This window comes from Hyperolius riggenbachi, chromosome 8 (genome assembly GCF_040937935.1).
Source record: "Hyperolius riggenbachi isolate aHypRig1 chromosome 8, aHypRig1.pri, whole genome shotgun sequence".
In the NCBI taxonomy this organism is placed as follows: Eukaryota; Metazoa; Chordata; class Amphibia; order Anura; family Hyperoliidae; genus Hyperolius; species Hyperolius riggenbachi.
The window spans coordinates 283884731-283904478 of record NC_090653.1 but is presented as its reverse complement, the minus strand read 5'-3'; the positions used below and the strand labels follow the sequence as shown (position 1 = coordinate 283904478).

General features: G+C 46.1%; 1 protein-coding gene across 3 annotated transcripts in view; it reads right to left on the bottom strand.

The window, feature by feature from the left end:
* The window catches only part of LOC137527947 (uncharacterized), a 189620-nt gene that overhangs the window by 154936 nt on the left and 14936 nt on the right, over positions 1-19748 (bottom strand). For 2 of the 3 annotated variants that reach the window (XM_068249065.1, XM_068249067.1), the window contains exons 2-5: positions 9527-9559; positions 9242-9434; positions 5959-6100; positions 2099-2146 (exon numbers count right to left, since the gene is read on the bottom strand). In XM_068249065.1, coding sequence (XP_068105166.1) covers positions 2099-2146; positions 5959-6100; positions 9242-9434; positions 9527-9559 — 416 coding nt within the window. The remainder of the gene's footprint in view (positions 1-2098; positions 2147-5958; positions 6101-9241; positions 9435-9526; positions 9560-19748) is intronic. The other variant, XM_068249066.1, reaches the window with a different exon arrangement.

Below are 19748 nucleotides of genomic sequence, written 5' to 3'. Positions count from 1 at the left end.
TAGTAGAGCTCAAAATCTGGCTAAGCTGCAGAGTCAGAAGCGCAATAGGTGGGTTTTTGGGATACCACAACAAGTAAGAGGTATGTTTGTTTATTTCCTTAAAAAAACAAGATGGAATTAGTTGGGGCAGTTCATTATTAGTTGGAGCATACTCATTTTTATGGCATTGTGGCCATGAGTGTTAAAGGAAGGGATTTCTAGGCTTGGCATTTTTGTTTAAGTTTATTGAGTATAGGATCTCGGTTTAATCACATAAAATCTTTTGAAGTCCTGGTGAACTTAATTCCCAGATAAGTAAATTCTGACACCCATTGAAGAGAATTTGTGGGGAACTTAGCTGGAACCTGGGGGTCAAGCGGGAGGATTACGGTCGGATGTATCCGAATTAACTTTGAAGCTAGAGTAAATGCCATGTTTGAATAGAATAGAGATCAGCAGTGAGGGAGGGGCCCAGGTCGGCTAAATAGAGGAGAATGTCATCTACATAAAGAAACACTTTCACTTTAAAAATATTTTATGTACAGCCTGGGTCTTTACAGGTTTGAAGATTGTCCAGGATTTCCAATCAAAGTTGCAACAATCAACATTTAGCTGTTAAAATTACCATCCATCCCGTTCTTATTTAAACTTTCAGTTGGGTGTAAGAATACCACCAACCTTTTGCCAGCCATTTTTTTTTTTTATTTTATACGTGCGCTGCGGTGCCATGTTATTTTGTGCCTCCGCAGCCTAATGCAGAGTGGCGCAGGGGGTGCTCAATATATACCTGATCTGGACGCAGGATCCGCTCTACTACTAGCCTGATATAGCCGGCTGCAGCAGCTCTGCCCCAAGTTATCATACATAAGATAACTCGCTCATGGCTTAGCACAGTATGCTAAGACTTGCTCTATGATGCTCCCTCCTACAATTGTCACCCAAGCAGCGCCGGGCCGAGGCATAGGCTGGAGTGTAGGAGGGGGCGCACAATTCATTCAGCTGTCATTCCTAATTGTGTATGAAGCAGAAAGAAATAAGAAAAGGGGATACATAGTAGTGACTGCACGCCAGATAACTAGATATTAAGGTGTTGGGGGGATTGTGGACCCTGTGGCCCTCTTAGTCTAATAGCAATCAGTGTGTGACGGCTGGGGTGGGAGGGATGGAGGGGCGCACTTTGGTGTTTCAGCCTTGGGTGCTGAAGGACCTTGTCCCTGCTCTGCACCCAAGGCAGGTCAAGGCAGGCACCTGGTTTGCTTATGCCTGAAAACGGCCCTGGACCCAGGATTGCTCACTCTATTAAAAAAAAATAATAATTGTCAGCAGAGAAGAGCAAACATTGATCAAGAGGGCCTTACATTCAGTATTTTTTTTTTTATTAGGCTCTCCCCCAAAATGTTGCATGCAGTGTGTTTGCAATTGATCGAAATCGCAACTGCTGCAGTGTGAATGTATCCATAGGGATACATTGTAGCAGCATAGTCAGCAATCAGCAAAGCGCTGAAGAATCGCCCCAGTGTGAACCAGCCCTGTTAGGAATATTTCATAATAGTATAAATGTTTTTCAAATAATATCAATGTTTTAATTAACTAAAAATGATTATTCAGGTTTAGTCCAAGTTCAGTATCCCATCCTGGTGTTGTTCCTAGACATCCGCTAGAGCCATATTCTATCTAGAGTTACTATCAGCAGCACAGAAACTGTGAGTTATGCTATTATCATGACTCAAGTGTTGCTACGGTAACGAGCGTAACTGTAGCAACTAACAGCAGAACTGGAGGTACAGTGCTGCTGGTAGTAACAGTAATGTTGCCCTGCACTGTCTGTGCACAGAAATATGACTACACTTTAATGCATCAACCTTTATGGCCCCTTATCAGTTCCTTTTTTCTTCTGTTTTCTCCATGGAGATCCTTTTTCATCTTCTCTTTAAAATAACTTTTCAGTACTTTGCAATTGAAAACAAAATGAAAGAGGTACTGTAAAAATGATTCTGATTATTTTCTTGCTTGCAGGTGGCTTAAGTATTTCATTGATAGGGTATCAAAGTATCACCTAGGAGAGAACTTAGGAGAAACTGTATAGGGGCCCATGTCTTATCAGTTTGCCGGTACTCACCCATCGAATCAATCTGCACCCTCAGGTCTCTTTTCAGTTTCTTTAAAGCTGTTTAAATGAAATAAAAATTAGAAAATGTTGTACTGTACATATAACACTGGAAAATCAGAGCAATGAGATTTTCCTGAGATATATACTGTATTTTTTGGACTATAAGACTTACCTTTTCTCCCCCCAAAAAGGAAAAAAATAAACTGTGTCTTATAGTTCAAATGCAGAGAGTTCCTGACAATACGAACCTCCAATCCGCCGCAATGTCGGGGACTCCTTGTACTGTGCCCATGCAGAGGAGGACACAGGGGGACACAATGGGGGACACAGGAGGACACAAAGGGGCATAGAGGGCGACCCAAGGGGGACAGAGAAGGACACAGGGAGCAACGAGTGGTAGAAGGGGGCATGAGGTACAAAGGGGGATAAACCACAAGATGCCTCTTCTCCATGGATGTACCTTTTTACCCCCATGGGCATAGCAATCACCCCTGTGACCCCTGCCATTGCAGGGGGCCCGAAGACTTTGGGGGCTCCTCCTCCTCCCTCTCCCCAACCGCCAGTGCAGCCAATTTCCAAAAACACCTCAGTTTGTTTACAAATGCTGTGCACAGGAGCATGTGTATTTTTCTCCAGCTTCCAGACACTGCTTAACAGAAGAACACTCTCAGTTGCCATTTGCTGACTCTCGATCATGTGACCTGCATGGGGTTCAGGGACCAAGGGGGCCCCATGCTACCATTTTTCCAGGGTGGCCCTGTTAAGTCTAGTTACGCCCCTGTTTACCCCCCAACTGATGTAGTGTAATAAAGCTGATAGTGAACACAGGGTCAGGGCTCCTGACCGGCTCCGGGAGCGGAGCTGTCATTAGGGCAGCTGAGCAAGTGGGATGTGGTGGCAATGGAGCAATGAGAGCGTTGGGAATGTGCTCTAACAAGTAATTGTAACCAACACTCTGGCAAGACTATCGATTTTAATTACTTGTACTGTTATATTTTTTACTTATTCCAGAAGTGGTTGACTGAGCATAAAAAGAGCTGCAATTGTGAATGTTATTAGTAGGGGGGAAGGGGGGGGGGGCTGGAGGTCAATGAGATGCAAATTATTCTAACCAGATGCAGGATGCAGGATTAGGGCCCTTTTACACGTAATCAGTTGCTCTCAGTTAAAACGGAAAGAAAACTGATTTTCCAAGTAATGCCCATGGTTTCCTATGGCACCTTTCACACTCTACGCCTTTTAACTGTAATCTTTGTTACAATGCACTGCTATGGAAAAACCGCGCACCAACCCATACTAACGCGTACTAACGCACACTAACGCACTCCAACTGATTAAGTGTAAAAGGGGCCTAAGGCATAAGAAACTTTGGTGGGATTTGATTGGTCCATTTTGCATACATTTTTATACTGAAATTGCATAATTCTAAAATCAACCTGGAACTATTTGCATCTCATTGGCCATTTTCTATTTATTAACAGTTGAGTAGAGATGGCCCAAACGGTTCGCCGGCGAATGGTTCCCGGTGAACGATCGCGGAGAACCGTGAACTTTCCCGGAAGTTTGCCCCCATAGTGCACCATCAGGGTCAACTTTGACCCTCTGCATCACAGTCAGCAGGCACATTGTAGCCAATCAGGCTACACTCCCTCCTGGAGCCACTCCTCGCCTTATAAAAGGCAGGCAGCGCCGGCCATCTTACTCACTCGTGTGCCTGCATTAATTAGAGAAGGGAAAGCTGCATCAGACTCTCTCATAGGAGAAGATTAGTTAGGCTCTTGTAGGCTTGTTAGCTTGCTCCTTCTTGCTGATTCTTATTGCTACAATAGCACCCCACAACAGCTTCTTTGAGAGCTAATCTTGTTCTTGTGATCTATTTTGTGTGTGTGTGTGTGTGTGTGTGTGTGTGTGTGTGTGTGTGTCCCATAGACACTTGTGTTGCATAGACAGCCTTGATAATTCATACTGTGTGTACCAGGCCCAGCACATTCAGTGACTACCTGTGTGTGTGTCAGGTGCACATTGTAATACTCATCACTGCATATACCTACCCTACCTGTTGTTCACAGTGCACCCACCTACCTACGCTATGTGAGCGCACGCAGAGTCACTGGGCCTGTCCGCTACCTGTCTGTGTGTGACAGGTGCACATTGTAATACCCATTACTGCATATACCTACCTATCAACCTGTTGTTCACAGTGCACCCACCTACCTACGCTATGTGAGCGCACGCATAGTCACTAGGCCTGTCTGCTACCTGTCTGTGTGTGACAGGTGCACATTGTAATAGCCATTACTGCATATACCTACCTACCTGTTGTTCACAGTGCACCCACCTACTTACGTGAGCGCACAAGGAATCATTGGGCCTGTCCGCTACCTGTCTGTGTGTGACAGATGCACATTGTAATACCCATCACTGCATATACTTACCTGTTGTGTTGAGTGCACCCACCTCATCACTGCATATACCTACCTGTTGTGTTCAGTGCATCCACCTCATCACTGCATATACCTACCTGTTGTGTTGAGTGCACCCACCTCATCACTGCGTATACCTACCTGTTGTGTTCAGTGCACCCACCCTTATTCCCCGTCCATTACCCGTGGTCACAATGGCAGACTTGCCCTCCAGAACAGATTTTCGTGAAAGGCAAGTGGTGTCATCATTGTCCTTCATAACAGATTCTCGTTAAAGGATTTAAAGTTGATTCATCTCATATACAGCAGGGCCTTGAAAGTCCTCCTGTATTGTTATTTTTGGTCACTACCTCTGGACGTGCATGCCATGCCTGCTGCCTTCCTTGGATGTGTGGTGGTAGCCGTTCCTGCTCCTTTGCCCACAGCGTGCCTGCGGCCTTCCTTGGATGTGTGGTGGTAGCCGTTCCTGCTCCTTTGCCCACAGCGTGCCTGCGGCCCTCCTTGGATGTGTGGTGGTGGTAGCCGTTTCTTAGGCTCCCACTCTGGACCGGCATTGAACCAGGATTCCCCGGCCATTACCCGTGGTCACCATGGTACTCAGAAAGTACCAAAGAAAGTTTGTTTTCCGAAAATGAAAAAAAAATAATCATTAAAAGCGCTGAGAAAATCAATCGGGTCTGTATATCAAGAAAATTGACAACTTACCCTCCTACAATCCAATTGCATAAAAATTCATCAGAAAAATGTGCCACTCCCAATTGACTTATATCGAGAATGAAAACCAGGAAATCCACAGGAAATACAATCAGATTCCTCGCATATTTTTTTTTTCTGTGCAGCTGATCATTTTATCAATTGACGTGAAATTGGATCATTTTATTGTATTCTGTGTGGCCATCTTTAAAGTAAACATATTCGTTTTGCCTGGAGTGCATAACCTCAGACAGAAGAAGCACGAATTGCTAGAGCTGAGAGTGTGAGGGTGATTTTTTTTCTGAAAAGCTTGCAAGGGCATGGTTCCCTCCCCTATTGTTTCTTGTCACAGTTACCTTACACTCTTTGACTTATGCACCTATGTCTTGTTATTATATTGTCCATAATTACAGAAAATTATGGTGCTATATAATCAAAACCATTAAAGGACAACTATCAAAGTTAACTGAAATTCTAAATGCCACATATATTTCCAATAATTATTAGCAAAAAGCAATTAAAAATCATCTTTTCATGTTTTATATAAAATAATTCTTAGCAAAAAGTACCACCAAAAAAAGACCATTATTTGGCATACAAACAATATACAGATCATTTTGGTGCGATACATAACAAAAAGGTTGTTGGCAAATGAATGGGAGGAGCATACTGTGAAAATTGCTCTGGTTTTTAAGGGAAAAAAACGTGGTTGGTAAGTGGTTAATAATAATAATAATAATCGAGGACACTGGCCTGGTTTGGTTTCCGCAGAAGGTGGAGATCTGCGGTTATCCACCACAGCTATTTTTTCCTCTTTGATGGAACATTTAGATTCAACCACCAAGTACACAAACTTCTCTTCCTCGTCTCCTCTTGGAAAATCCTCCGGCCTGATCTGTAGCAAAAGACAAATGGATTTAGAGTGGCCCCGGACATCTCATTTTGCTTCCCACCCATTGTGGGAGATGTGTATAAAGGGGGTATTTTTAGGCGGTGGGTGGTGTGAGAGATACCTCTGTTGTTAATTTAGAGGGATAGGAAAGATCAGATAAGTAGAGATGAGCGTAATGACCTAATTACGATTTCGCGAAATTTCGCGTAATTAGTGTAATTAAGATTATGGCCGTAAGTACATAATCGTAATGAAGAAGGATTTCGCGAAATTTCGCGTAAGCGTAATTTTCGCGTAATTTTCGCATTACAATGGTTATTTGTTCATGCCGTAATTTCGCATTAAACGCTACCGTAATTTCGCGTTAAACCGTAACGCTCCATATAATATAAAAAAGCCGCCGACTTTAAGGGTTAATAGCAAAGCCCCCTTAAATGCTAAGAGCCTCAAATTTGGAGAATATATTAAGGAGATCAGGAGGAATAAGAGGAAAAAAAATTTTTTCAAAAAGACCTTATAGTTTTTGAGAAAATCGATGTTAAAGTTTCAAAGTAAAAATGTATACATTTAAAAACCCGCCGACTTTAACGGTTAATAGCAAAGCCTGCTTAAAGTTTAGGAACACCAAATTCCTAGGGTATATTAAGGGGATCAGTGGGAATAAGAGGAAAAATTTTTTTTTCAAAAAGACCTTATAGTTTTTGAGAAAATCGATTTTTAAGTTTCAAGGGCAAAAATGTCTTTTAAATGCGGAAAATGTCAGTTTTTTTTGCACAGGTAACAATAGTGTATTATTTTCATAGATTCCCCCAAGTGGGAAGAGTTTTACTTACTTCGTTCTGAGTGTGGGAAATATAAAAAAAAACGACGTGGGGTCCCCCCTCCCAGACCTCTTTAACCCCTTGTCCCCCATGCAGGCTGGGATAGCCAGAATGCGGAGCACCGGCCGCGTGGGGCTCCGCACCCTGACTATACCAGCCCGCATGGTCCATGGATTGGGGGGTCTCGGAAGGGGAGGGGCAGCCAAGCTTTCCCCTCCCCCTCCGAGCCCTTGTCTAATCCAAGGACAAGGGGCTCTTCTCCACCTCCGATGGGCGGTGGAGGTGGAGGCCGCGATTTCCTGGGTGGGGGGTTCATGGTGGAATCTGGGAGTCCCCTTTAAAAAGGGGTCCCCCAGATGCCCACCCCCCCTCCCAGGAGAAATGAGTATAGAGGTACTTGTACCCCTTACCCATTTCCTTTAAGAGTTAAAAGTAAATAAACACACAAACACATAGAAAAAGTATTTTAATTGAACAAAAAACATAACCACGAAAAAAGTCCTTTAATATTCTTAATTAACCATTAATACTTACCTGTCCCTTTAAATAAATGATCCCACGCAATATCCTCGGAAATGTTCTATCAGTTACAATGTAACAAAGTTATTACAATGTAACAACTTTGTTACATTGTAACTACGCCGCACCCGACGTCACTCACCGACGTCACAAACAGCGGGAGCTGCGGGGACTTAGCGTCCTGCACGGACGCGTATGCGGCGGCTGAGCGGCGAGTGGCGTCGGGTGCGGCGTAGTTACAATGTAACAAAGTTGTTACATTGTAATAACTTTGTTACATTGTAACTGATAGAACATTTCCGAGGATATTGCGTGGGATCATTTATTTAAAGGGACAGGTAAGTATTAATGGTTAATTAAGAATATTAAAGGACTTTTTTCGTGGTTATGTTTTTTGTTCAATTAAAATACTTTTTCTATGTGTTTGTGTGTTTATTTACTTTTAACTCTTAAAGGAAATGGGTAAGGGGTACAAGTACCTCTATACTCATTTCTCCTGGGAGGGGGGGTGGGCATCTGGGGGACCCCTTTTTAAAGGGGACTCCAGGATTCCACCATGAACCCCCCACCCAGGAAATCGCGGCCTCCACCTCCACCGCCCATCGGAGGTGGAGAAGAGCCCCTTGTCCTTGGATTGGACAAGGGCTCGGAGGGGGAGGGGAAAGCTTGGCTGCCCCTCCCCTTCCGAGACCCCCCAATCCATGGACCATGCGGGCTGGTATAGTCAGGGTGCGGAGCCCCATGCGGCCGGTGCTCCGCATTCTGGCTATCTCAGCCTGCATGGGGGACAAGGGGTTAAAGAGGTCTGGGAGGGGGGACCCCACGTCGTTTTTTTTTTATATTTCCCACACTCAGAACGAAGTAAGTAAAACTCTTCCCACTTGGGGGAATCTATGAAAATAATACACTATTGTTACCTGTGCAAAAAAAACTGACATTTTCCGCATTTAAAAGACATTTTTGCCCTTGAAACTTAAAAATCGATTTTCTCAAAAACTATAAGGTCTTTTTGAAAAAAGAAAATTTTCCTCTTATTCCCACTGATCCCCTTAATATACCCTAGGAATTTGGTGTTCCTAAACTTTAAGCAGGCTTTGCTATTAACCGTTAAAGTCGGCGGGTTTTTAAATGTATACATTTTTACTTTGAAACTTTAACATCGATTTTCTCAAAAACTATAAGGTCTTTTTGAAAAAAAAATTTTTCCTCTTATTCCTCCTGATCTCCTTAATATATTCTCCAAATTTGAGGCTCTTAGCATTTAAGGGGGCTTTGCTATTAACCCTTAAAGTCGGCGGCTTTTTTATCATATACGGAGCGTTACGGTTTAACGCGAAATTACGGTAGCGTTTAATGCGAAATTACGGCATGAACGAAACGCGAAATTTCGCGTTGAAAATTACGCTTACGGTATTTTCAATTACAATTTTAATGGCAATTTCGCTACGCTAATTTCGCATCGTAATCGCAAATTTCGCATGCGTAATTATAGTAATGCGAAATTACGAAAGTTTCAGCTCAACTCTACAGATAAGTAAAAGAAATCCTGCAATTCACTTCATGTTAGTAGACTGAGAGGGATTATTACTAGTAGCCCAACATGTCCAGTTCTACTGATAGGCTACTGCTGCAACCAGCGATCCATGAATTTTGGAGCTCTGGATGTTAGCTCTTAAGAGATTGCCTACCAGAAGCAAACATGTTAGAAAATGTGTATATTTTGATGGAAAATAAGAAGATAGAATGTCAAAAAGTTTAATTTGCTTGTTTAATACCTTGTAGCTTCCAGAAGAGTTCTACCTACCAGCAGACTGAGGGATCCTTTGTGATGGTTAACAGAGGACAACTGGAGCTTCTGGGAGTCATAGGTCACCTTCCTATCGTGATAGCTAAATAAAGAGACCTGAACTTCCAAACTCTCTTCAGGTCCAACAGCCTCAACAGTGACCACCTCCGGCACCCCCACCGTCCAGCTTCTGGGGCCCCGCACATGATAGCTGGAGATAGAAGAGATAGCATTGCAGTTTTGAAGCAGGTGCAGAGACGAGTAACAAAATTGATTGGTGGTGGGATGGAAAGTCTCTCTTACCAGGAAAGGTTCAATAAACTGGGCTTATTTAGTCTGGAGAAAAGAGGAAATTGAATTAACAGGTTTAAATACATCACAGGGCAAGTTCAAACATTGGCAGATGAGCTTTTTATTCCTAGGCTGGTGCAAAGGACTGAGGCCTAGTTCTCATTATAAATCACTAGTGCAATTGCAAGCGCTAAGCGCTTTTGTGAGCGCTTTTGAAAGCGATTTTCCCTTCACTTTCAGAACGACACTCAGGAAGTGAACCCTTTGACCTGGAACTGAATAAATACAATGTAATTATTCTTCAAAAGCGCTGGACTAATCGCTTTTCAAAGGGCTTCTTCAAGCACTTTGCGATTTCCCTATACTTTGTATTAAAGCGCAAACACTCAGGAAATAGTGCAGGAATGGATTGGAAAGAAAGCTCACCGCTCATGTGAGAACACACAGAGTACCATTGCAGAAGCGCTTTTTAGAGCGATTTTAAAAAATCGCCAGTGCTTAAAAAAAAGCAAAAACTCTCTAAAAAAAAAAAGCCCTAAGAGACATGGAGGAAAAATGTTTTTGCCATTTAATTAGAAAAAGGGTTCTCTACAGCAAATTTTACATCTGCTTTTAAGGGGGGCTTAGATGCTTTCCTTGCGTTAAAAGACATCCATGGCTATAATTAATAGGTAATTCCCAGCAGCAGGGGCGCCTGGAGGCACAGGCACTGCAGGCAGCCGCTTGGGGGCGGCATGTCTGTCACTAGGCGCTGGCCACCTTTACATTTAATAATCACCCCATTTTGCAGGCTTGTGCACTGCAGTGCAGGCTCACCGCTCGGGCTCCCAGCGTCCTGCATAATTGCACAGCCTTCACTCGCCCCCTTCTCCCCCCGCTGGCCAATAGAGACAGAGCAAGCACGCTCTGCCCCTCCTCCAAGGCCACCCCTTTCTGGTTTTCTCCTCAGCCACAGGCGCAGAGCAGTGTCTGTGAACTGCCTGCGTGTGGCCTCAAACTCCGCCCCCCACCAGCCGGAAGTTCGGGGTTCCAGTCTGGCTACCTAGCCAGCATGTCTTCTGTTCTGTATCTCCTGCTCTGAGCCTGACATGGGTGCAGAGGAGAAGTGACTAGGGGCTGAGATTCAGCCTGCAGCAGGGGAGACATGAGGAGTCAGTGTGGACTGGACTATGAGGAGAACGAGCAGGCAGACAGGCAGAGAGCTTCAGTCACAGGTGTGTGAGCAGACAGAGGCAGCACGCATAGTTGTACTACATAATGCACTGTGTTTTAGTTTGTGATTTGTGCAGATGGAGCTGCTGTCAGTCAGTTCTGTCCCTGTGATGTAAAATCAGCACTTGTATACTCATTAGAGATAGCGAGGGGTGAAGGCAGCAAACAAACAGGAGATGCTATCTCACTTTTACTGCAGGCTGTGCTTTCAGGGATCCCAGACACATGACTTAGAAGAAACAATACAGGCACCAAGTTTACAAGCCCTATCTCTCTCCCCACACCCACCCCACCTGCCTGCACTTAGTAAAAATTTTCCTACAGAAATAACAGTTTGTGGATAATGACTGGAAGTTGGTATCTGCGTTTGATGTGCGGGGGACGTGGTATCTGCGTTTGATGTGCGGGGGACGTGGTATCTGCGTTTGATGTGCGGGGGACGTGGTATCTGCGTTTGATGTGCGGGGGACGTGGTATCTGCGTTTGATGTGCGGGGACGTGGTATCTGCGTTTGATGTGCGGGGAACGTGGTATCTGCGTTTGGTGTGCGGGGAACGTGGTATCTGCATTTATTTAATTGTTTAATGGATCCCCCTCTGGCATGCCCCTATCCAGGTGTTATGGTGTGCATACAGGGTGCGTTTCTTTCTTATCAATCGAGCCGCTGATGGGCTCGATTGATAACATCCGACAGGTCCGATCACGAATGGATCGATTCCCCGCTCGATTCCCGCCCGCGGACAATGGCAGGGAATCGAGCGGAAAATAAGCGGCGCCGGCGGGGACAAGCGGTAATCGATTCGGGCGCACGAACGGACACGCGGGGATGCGGCGGGAGTCCATCCGGCGGCTAATCGAGCCACCGGATCGCACCGTGTATGCCCACTATTAGACCCCTTGAAACAACTTTTTCATCACTTTTGTGGCCAGAAACAGTCTTTGTAGCCTGGGTTTTATAATTTGCCTATATGAAAACTCACCTCTTCAGGAAAGCATACACTCCTACCTAGGACACTTCAGCCACTGACCACGATTTCTACCATCGCATACACAGCTTTCCTTTACCTACTGACCTATACCTTAATCTTAAGACTATAAGGCCTTTAGGCCTTACGCCCTCTTCCTTTTTTGTCTCACAATGCTGTGTAATGTGTTTGTATACCTCCCACCCCTGTGTAACAATCTGTAGTTGATTTATTTACTGCATCAGTGGTAATCCACCATTGTCTTGTATTAACTGTTGTACTGTTTACCTCGTATTGTTATACCCTGTATGCTGTTGTACAGCAAATATGATGCTGGCGCTATATAAATATAAATAGAGATGGCCTAAACGGTTCGCCCGGCGGGTAGTTCGCATGGATATCAGCTACCCGCGTCCACAGCGGGTAGCGGACACATACCACGTTTGTTCTGCCTCCTATACATCGTCATTGGACTAAACTTTGACCCTCTACATCACAGTCAGCAGCCACATGGCAGCAGAGGCGTAGCTAGGGCTTTCAGTGCCTGGGGACAAAGATTTGTAATGCTCCCTCTAACGACACCAACAAAGGGGGAGTGGTGAGAATGTGGGTGTGGTAATGGGTGGGGAAAAATATACACGACCTTAGCAGTGGTGTAAAAGGTCTGCCAGGGAAGTTTGAGTTCTGCCATAGTGTTTCCCGAAAAAATACATGTAACGTGACCGCAATTCACCGAAAATACATCATTTGCAGGGCCGTATCTATTAAGAGGCACCCGTGGGCCGGTGCCATGTACGAGTCCTCGGGGGGGGGGGACACGCCACCTGCAGTTCATTTTTTATATAAAAAAAATAATATTTTGTTTTTGGGGGTGGGGGCAGTCCAAGGAGAGTGCACACACACACATGGAGGGGAACTCGCTCCCCTCCCCCCCCCCTCCAGCAGAGTGGCAGCGGCCGGCATGCTGCTGGTGTGGTCTAGTTAGTGACGTCACTAGACCAGGCAGCGGCATGCAAAGTTTCCCTCGCAGCTCGCACACTGGACGAGGTAAGCTGATTGCTGGCCGCTGCCCGGGCTGCTCCTATACTCTGGCTGCACTGAGGGCAAGGGGGAGCAGGAGCACCAGGTGAGAGGGGGGAGACTTCCCCCCCCTTCCTGCCTTCACGCTGCTGTGTGTGCCCGCTCCACTATATCTTCTCTGGTGAAATGATGTCCACTGTACGATTATCTTCTGATCTTCTGCTGCCCACAGTACGATTATTTTCTGGTGAAATGTTGCCCACATAGTGATTATTTTCTGGTGAAATGTTGCACTCATTGCAATTATTTTCTGCTGAAATGTTGCACTCATTGCAATTATTTTCTGCTGAAATGTAGCACTCATTGCGATTATTTTCTGCTGAAATGTTGCACTCATTGCGATTATTTTCTGCTCAAATGTTGCACTCATTGCGATTATTTTCTGCTGAAATGTTGCACTCATTGCGATTATTTTCTGTTGAAAGGTTGCACTCATTGCGATTATTTTCTGCTGAAATGTTGCACTCATTGCGATTATTCTCTGCATAAATGTTGCACTTATTGCGATTATTTTCTGCTGAAATGTTGCACTCATTGCGATTATTTTCTGCTGAAATGTTACACTCGTGATTATTTTCTGGTGAAATGTTGCACTCATTGCGATTATTTTCTGGTGAAATTTTGCACTCATTGCGATTATTTTCTGCTGAAATGTTGCCCACCAAATGTTGCCCACATTGCGATTATTTTCTGGTGAAATGTTGCACTCATTGCGATTATTCTCTGGTGAAATGTTGCACTCATTGTGATTATTTTCTGCTGAAATGTCGACCGCATTGCCATTATTCTATACTGAAATGCTGCCAATGTTGCGATTATTTTCTGGTGAAATGCTGCACTCATTGCGATTATTTTATGATGAAACATTGCTGCATTATGATTCTTTTATGGTGAAACGCTGCCCCATTAAATTATTTTATAGTGAAACGCTGCCCCATTATGATTATTTGGCACCTATGGGGGTGCCCCATCCAAATTTTCGCAAGGGGGCCCAGTGATTTCTAGTTATGCCCTTGACTACTAGCTAAACTGGGGATACCTATAGACCTGGCTATCTATACTGGGGACACCTATAGTATGTCTACATTGGGGACACCTATAGACCTGGCTACTTTATACTGTACTTATACTAATTATTTATAGAGCACCAACATGAAGATGAGGTGTTCTGTGTTAAATAGTCAACTACGTCCTGACAATCTTGTGAGTTTATGGCACGTGCCTTCTGAACACTGTACTTTGGTCCAGGGCCGGACGAAATCACGTCAGCACGACCTCGGAGAGACCTGCTGGGTGGCCTGCCTCTGCCTTTTGTTTTGTCCATATTGTGGGGGATGAAGTGAAAGGTATGCACTGACTTGACTAATACAATGTGCAGTCACAGAGATGCAGTAAAAGGTACTGACTGCTGCTATCATACAATGTGCAGTCACACAGACGCAGTGAAAGGTATGCAGTGACTGCTGGGGTATAATACAATGTGCAGTAACACAGGTGCAGTGAAAAAGTATGCAGTGACTGCTGGTGGTATAATACAATATGCAGTCACACATGTGCAGTGAAAGGTATGCACTGACTGCTGCTATAATACAATGTGTAGTCACACAAATGCAGTGAAATGCATATACTGACTGCTGGTATAATACAATGTGCAGTCACACAGATGCAGTGAAAGGTATGCACTGACTGCTGCTATAATACAATGTGCAGTCACACAGGTGCAGTGAAAAGGTATGCACTGACTGCTGCTATAATACAATGTGCAATCACACAGGTGCAGTGAAAAGGTATGCACTATGCAGTGACTGCTGCTATAATACAATGTGCAGTCACACATGTGCAGTGAAAAGGTATGCACTATGCAGTGACTGCTGCTATAATACAATGTGCAGTCACAGAGGTGCAGTGAAAAGGTATGCAGTGACGAGTGGTATAATACAATGTGCAGTCACACAGACGCAGTGAAAGGTATGCAGTGACTGCTGCTATAATACAATGTGCAGTAACACAGGTGCAGTGAAAAAGTATGCAGTGACTGCTGCTATAATACAATGTGCAGTCACACAGGTGCAGTGAAAAGGTATGCAGTGACTGCTGGCGGCATGATACAATGTGCATTCACACAGCTGTAGTGAAAAGGTATGCAGTGACTGGTGGTATAGTACAATGTGCAGTCACACAGGTGCAGTGAAAATGTATGCAGTGACTGCTGCTATAATACAGTGTGCAGTCACACAGGTGCAGTGAAAGGTATGCAGTGACTGCTGGTATAATACAATGTGCAATCACACAGGAGCAGTGAAAAGGTATGCAGTGACTATTGCTATAATAAAATGTGCAGTCACACAGGTACAGTGAAAAGGTATGCAGTGACTGCTGGCGGTATGATACAATGTGCATTTACACAGGTGCAGTGAAAAGGTATGCAGTGACTGGTGGTATAGTACAATGCACAGTCACACAGGTGCAGTGAAAGGTATGCAGTGACTGCTGCTATAATACAATGTGCATTTACACAGGTGCAGTGAAAAGGTATGCAGTGATTGCTGGTGGTATGATACAATGTGCAGTCACACAGATTTAGTGAAAAGGTATGTACTAAATGTGCTGGGCCTGGCACAGTATAGCAATTATCAAGGACTAGCTGCAACAGACAGGGCTGTATTAACAGTATCAGTCAGCCACACACCAAAAAAAAAAACACATCACAAGAACATTAGCTCTCAAAAGAGCTGTTTTGGTGGTGCTTTTCAGTAGAGATGTAGCGAACGGTTCGCCGGCGAACGGTTCCAGGCAAACTTTGGTGGTTAGCACTTTTACGGAAGTTTGATTCGCCCCATAATGCACACAGTCAGCAGGCACATTGTAGCCATTCAGGCTACACTAAACCCTGGAGCCTCACCCCCCCCCCCCCCCCCTTATATAAGGCAGCCTCCGGCGCCCATTACAGTCACTCGTCTGCCTGCTATTAGACAGACTAGTGCTAGCTGCTGCAGATTGTTCTCCTAGGGACAGATTAGTTAGGTTCTTGGCTGCTTAGCTTGCTCCTGGCTGATTATTATTGCTTTTATAGCACCCCTCAACAGCTCTTATCAGAGCTAATACTGTTTTTTTTTTCTTGTGTGTGTCAAACTGACACTTTTGTTGCAGACACAGGCTTGCTAATTCATACTGTGTGTGCCACTGCCTGCAGCCCAGCATATTCAGTGACTACCTGTGTGTGTGACAGTGAGCTGCACATTGTACTACCCAGTACTGCATATACCCAGTACCTGTTGTGTTTACTTAACCCACCTCATCACTGCATAATATACCTAGCTTTCTGTTGACTGAACCCAGCTCACTGCATCTAACTACCTGTTGTGTTGAGTGAACCCAGCTCACTGCATCTAACTACCTGTTGTGTTGAGTGAACCCAGCTCACTGCATCTAACTACCTTTACTGTTCAGTGAACCCACCTCACTGCATCTAACTACCCGTTGTGTTGAGTGAACCCATCCCACTGCATCTAACTACCTTTACTGTTCAGTGAACCCACCTCACTGCATCTAACTACCTGTTGTGTTGAGTGAACCCACCTCACTGCATCTAATTACCGTTACTGTTCAGTAAACACACCTCACTGCATACAACTTCCTTTATTGTTGAGTGTATCCACCTCACTGCATCTAATTATCTTTACTTTTCAGTGAACCCACCTCACTGCATCTAACTACCTGTTGTGTTGAGTGAACCCACCTCACTGCATCCCAGGCGTACTTCCAGGCGTAAACACCCCCGTTACTATGGACTGTTAGGGTGCACCCTGAGGCCCACGTGTACTCCTGCTAGCATCACCACCCATCTATTCCCCCCCCCTCTCACCTCATACTCGGAGCTGCTCCCCATATGCCACCCCAGCGCATCACCTACACCAGATCACAGCTCCCCATATGCCACCCCAGCGCATCACCTACACCAGATCACAGCTCCTGAGATGGGAAGCACGCAGCACGCTCTCCGAGGGCGGGCGGCTATACAACACCGTCTGGAGCCATGCACAGGAGCTTGCAGGCCTTGCCCATACATCCCCCGCGGCTCGGCGGATGAGGGGCTGCAGGGCAGGTGCCCAGGTGAGACTGAAGAGGAAAGGTCTTAGGTCAGCCATCCCATCAGTCCTGCTGTCGAATGTGTGCTCCCTCCCGAACAAACTAGATGAACTCCGACTCCTCAGTGGAAAGATGGAGCTCTGCAGAAGCACCCCAATCCTTTGCTTCACAGAAACGTGGCTGCATGATAACATCCCAGACAATGCCCTTCACCTTCCAGACTTCAGCCTCATTCGGGCAGACCGCGACCCCACTCTCTCGGGTAAAAAGAAGGGTGGTGGCATCTGTTTTTACATCGGCCAATCATGGTGCCCCAACTCATCAGTACTAGCCAGGAAGTGCTCACCCGAGCTTGAACTTCTAATTGTCAACTGCAGGCCAAAATATTCGCCCAGGGAGTTCTCCTCCTACGTCTTTGTTGGTGTGTACATACCACCTGATGCCGATGTTAGACATGCCCTGCGCGACCTCAGCGACACCATCACAAAATGGGAGTCAACCCTTCCCGACTCGCTGTTCATCGTATTGGGCGACTTCAATAAGGCTAACCTCCGCCAGGAGCTTCCACGCTTCCACCAGCATGTGACCTGCCCCACCAGGAATCAGAACACTCTTGATCATTGCTACACAGGGCTGAAGGATGCCTACAAAGCCATACCAAGGGCAGCGCTGGGCTCCTCGGACCACTCTCTCATTCACCTGATCCCCACCTACAGGAGGCGCCTGGAGTCAGCCAAACCTGTTCTCAGGTCCACCAAAGTGTGGTCCAGCGAGGCCAAGCTCCAACTTCAGGCATGCTTCGACTGCACTGACTGGAAGGCCATGGAAGCTCCAAACCTTGACGAGTGGGCGGACAACATCTCTTCATACATCAGCTTCTGTGAAGACTCTTGCGTACCAACCAAGACATTCAAAGTCTATCCGAACAATAAACCGTGGTTTACCAACAAACTACGGCAACTGCGGAGGTGCAAGGAGGTGGCGCACAAGTCCAGCAACCGAGAGGACTACAAGACAGCAAGGAACAACCTGAAGCGAGAACTGAGCGCCGCAAAGAGGGAGTACGCAGAAAGGATAAGATGCAACCTGCGACCTAACGACACACGAGCGGTCTGGAAGGGGCTTAAAGCTACCACAAACTATAAACCTCCCCCAAAACATGCGACTCCCAGTACTGAGCTAGCCAAGGACCTCAGCAACTTTTATTGCAGGTTTGAGGATCAGGAGGCACGGGGGGGAGCCAGATACAGCACCGGCACACCCCACACCTAGGGCAGATTATCTCTCAGTCTTCAGCCCTCCAGCTGTGAGTGAGGCCGACGTCCTCTTCCACCTGTCCTCACTAAACCCCAGGAAAGCCTCTGGCCCTGACGGCGTGTCACCAGCCTGCCTGAAAACATGCTCACACCAGCTGGCACCCATCCTCGCTTCCATATTCTCCAAATCCCTCCAGGCTGGCAAAGTCCCTGCATGTTTCAAAAAGTCCACCATTATCCCTGTCCCCAAAAAGCATGGTAACTCTGACCTCAATAACTACAGACCAGTGGCCCTGACATCTAATATCATGAAAACCTTCGAGAGAGTCGTCCTGTCACACATCAAGCATGTTACCTCCCCCCAAATGGATCCGTACCAGTTTGCATACAGGACGAACAGATCCACTGATGACGCTGTCAACATCTGCCTCGAGCTCACATACGACCACCTGGACAAACCTAACACATACGCCAGGATTCTCCTTCTGGACTTCAGCTCAGCCTTCAACACCATCTGCCCCCGCATACTGCAGGACAATCTCACTGAGCTGAATGTCCATCCCACACTCCGTGGGTGGATCACAGACTTCCTGACCAACAGAACCCAAGTCGTTAAACTCGGGGGCCCCACAAGGCTGCGTCCTGTCGCCAATCCTGTTTTCCCTCTACACGAACAACTGCAGATCCAGGGATAACACTGTCAAGGTCATCAAATTTGCAGATGACACCACCATCGTTGGTCTAGTAACAAACAACGATGAGCAGGCCTACCGCCAGGAGGTTGACAGCGTTTCCCAGTGGTGCAGGGAGAACAGGCTGGTCCTCAACTCATCCAAAACTGTAGAGCTGATTGTGGATTTAAGGAAGCATGCCCTCTCCCCCCCCCCACCGATCTTTATCAACGGCACCGAGGTCAAAAGTGTAACCAGCGTTCGCCTTCTGGGCACCACCATCTCCAAAGACCTGAGCTGGAAGGCAAACACAGCCACGACCCAGAAGAAAGCCCAGCAGAGGCTCTTCTTCCTCCGCCAATTGAAGAAGTTCGGCATGGCACCAGAGCTACTGACGTGTTTTTACACAGCCACCATCGAGTCCGTCCTCTGCTCCTCCATCCTAGTCTGGTACGCTGGCTCCTCCACTAGGGACAGATACAAACTTCAGAGGGTCATAAGATCAGCAGAGAGAATCATCGGCAGACCTCTCCCTTCGCTTGCCCACCTCCACAACGCCAGGCTACGCTCAAGAGCACTGAGGATTGCCGGCGACCCCTCTCACCCGGGCCAGCGGTTCTTCTGCAGACTCCCGTTAGGCCGTAGGTTTCGGTCCATCGCCACCAAAACCTCAAGGCACAGGAACTCTTTCTTTCCCTCAGCTGTCACCCTCCTAAACTCCCTGTAGGCCATTCCATTCCCTCCACCACTGCATTCTGAACTGCACCTTGCCGCCCTTTATTTTGCTTTTTGCTTTTGTTTGCTTGTATCATGCTTTGTTTTTTGTTCTTTGTTATTTTGTATTGATGCCCTTCTGCTTTTTATGCCCTGTTATCTATACTCTGTTACCTATACTTTTATCTCTACTCTGTTAATTGCTTGTGCCAACCCCAATTCCGAGCATGACCTTGTCGTGCCTGGC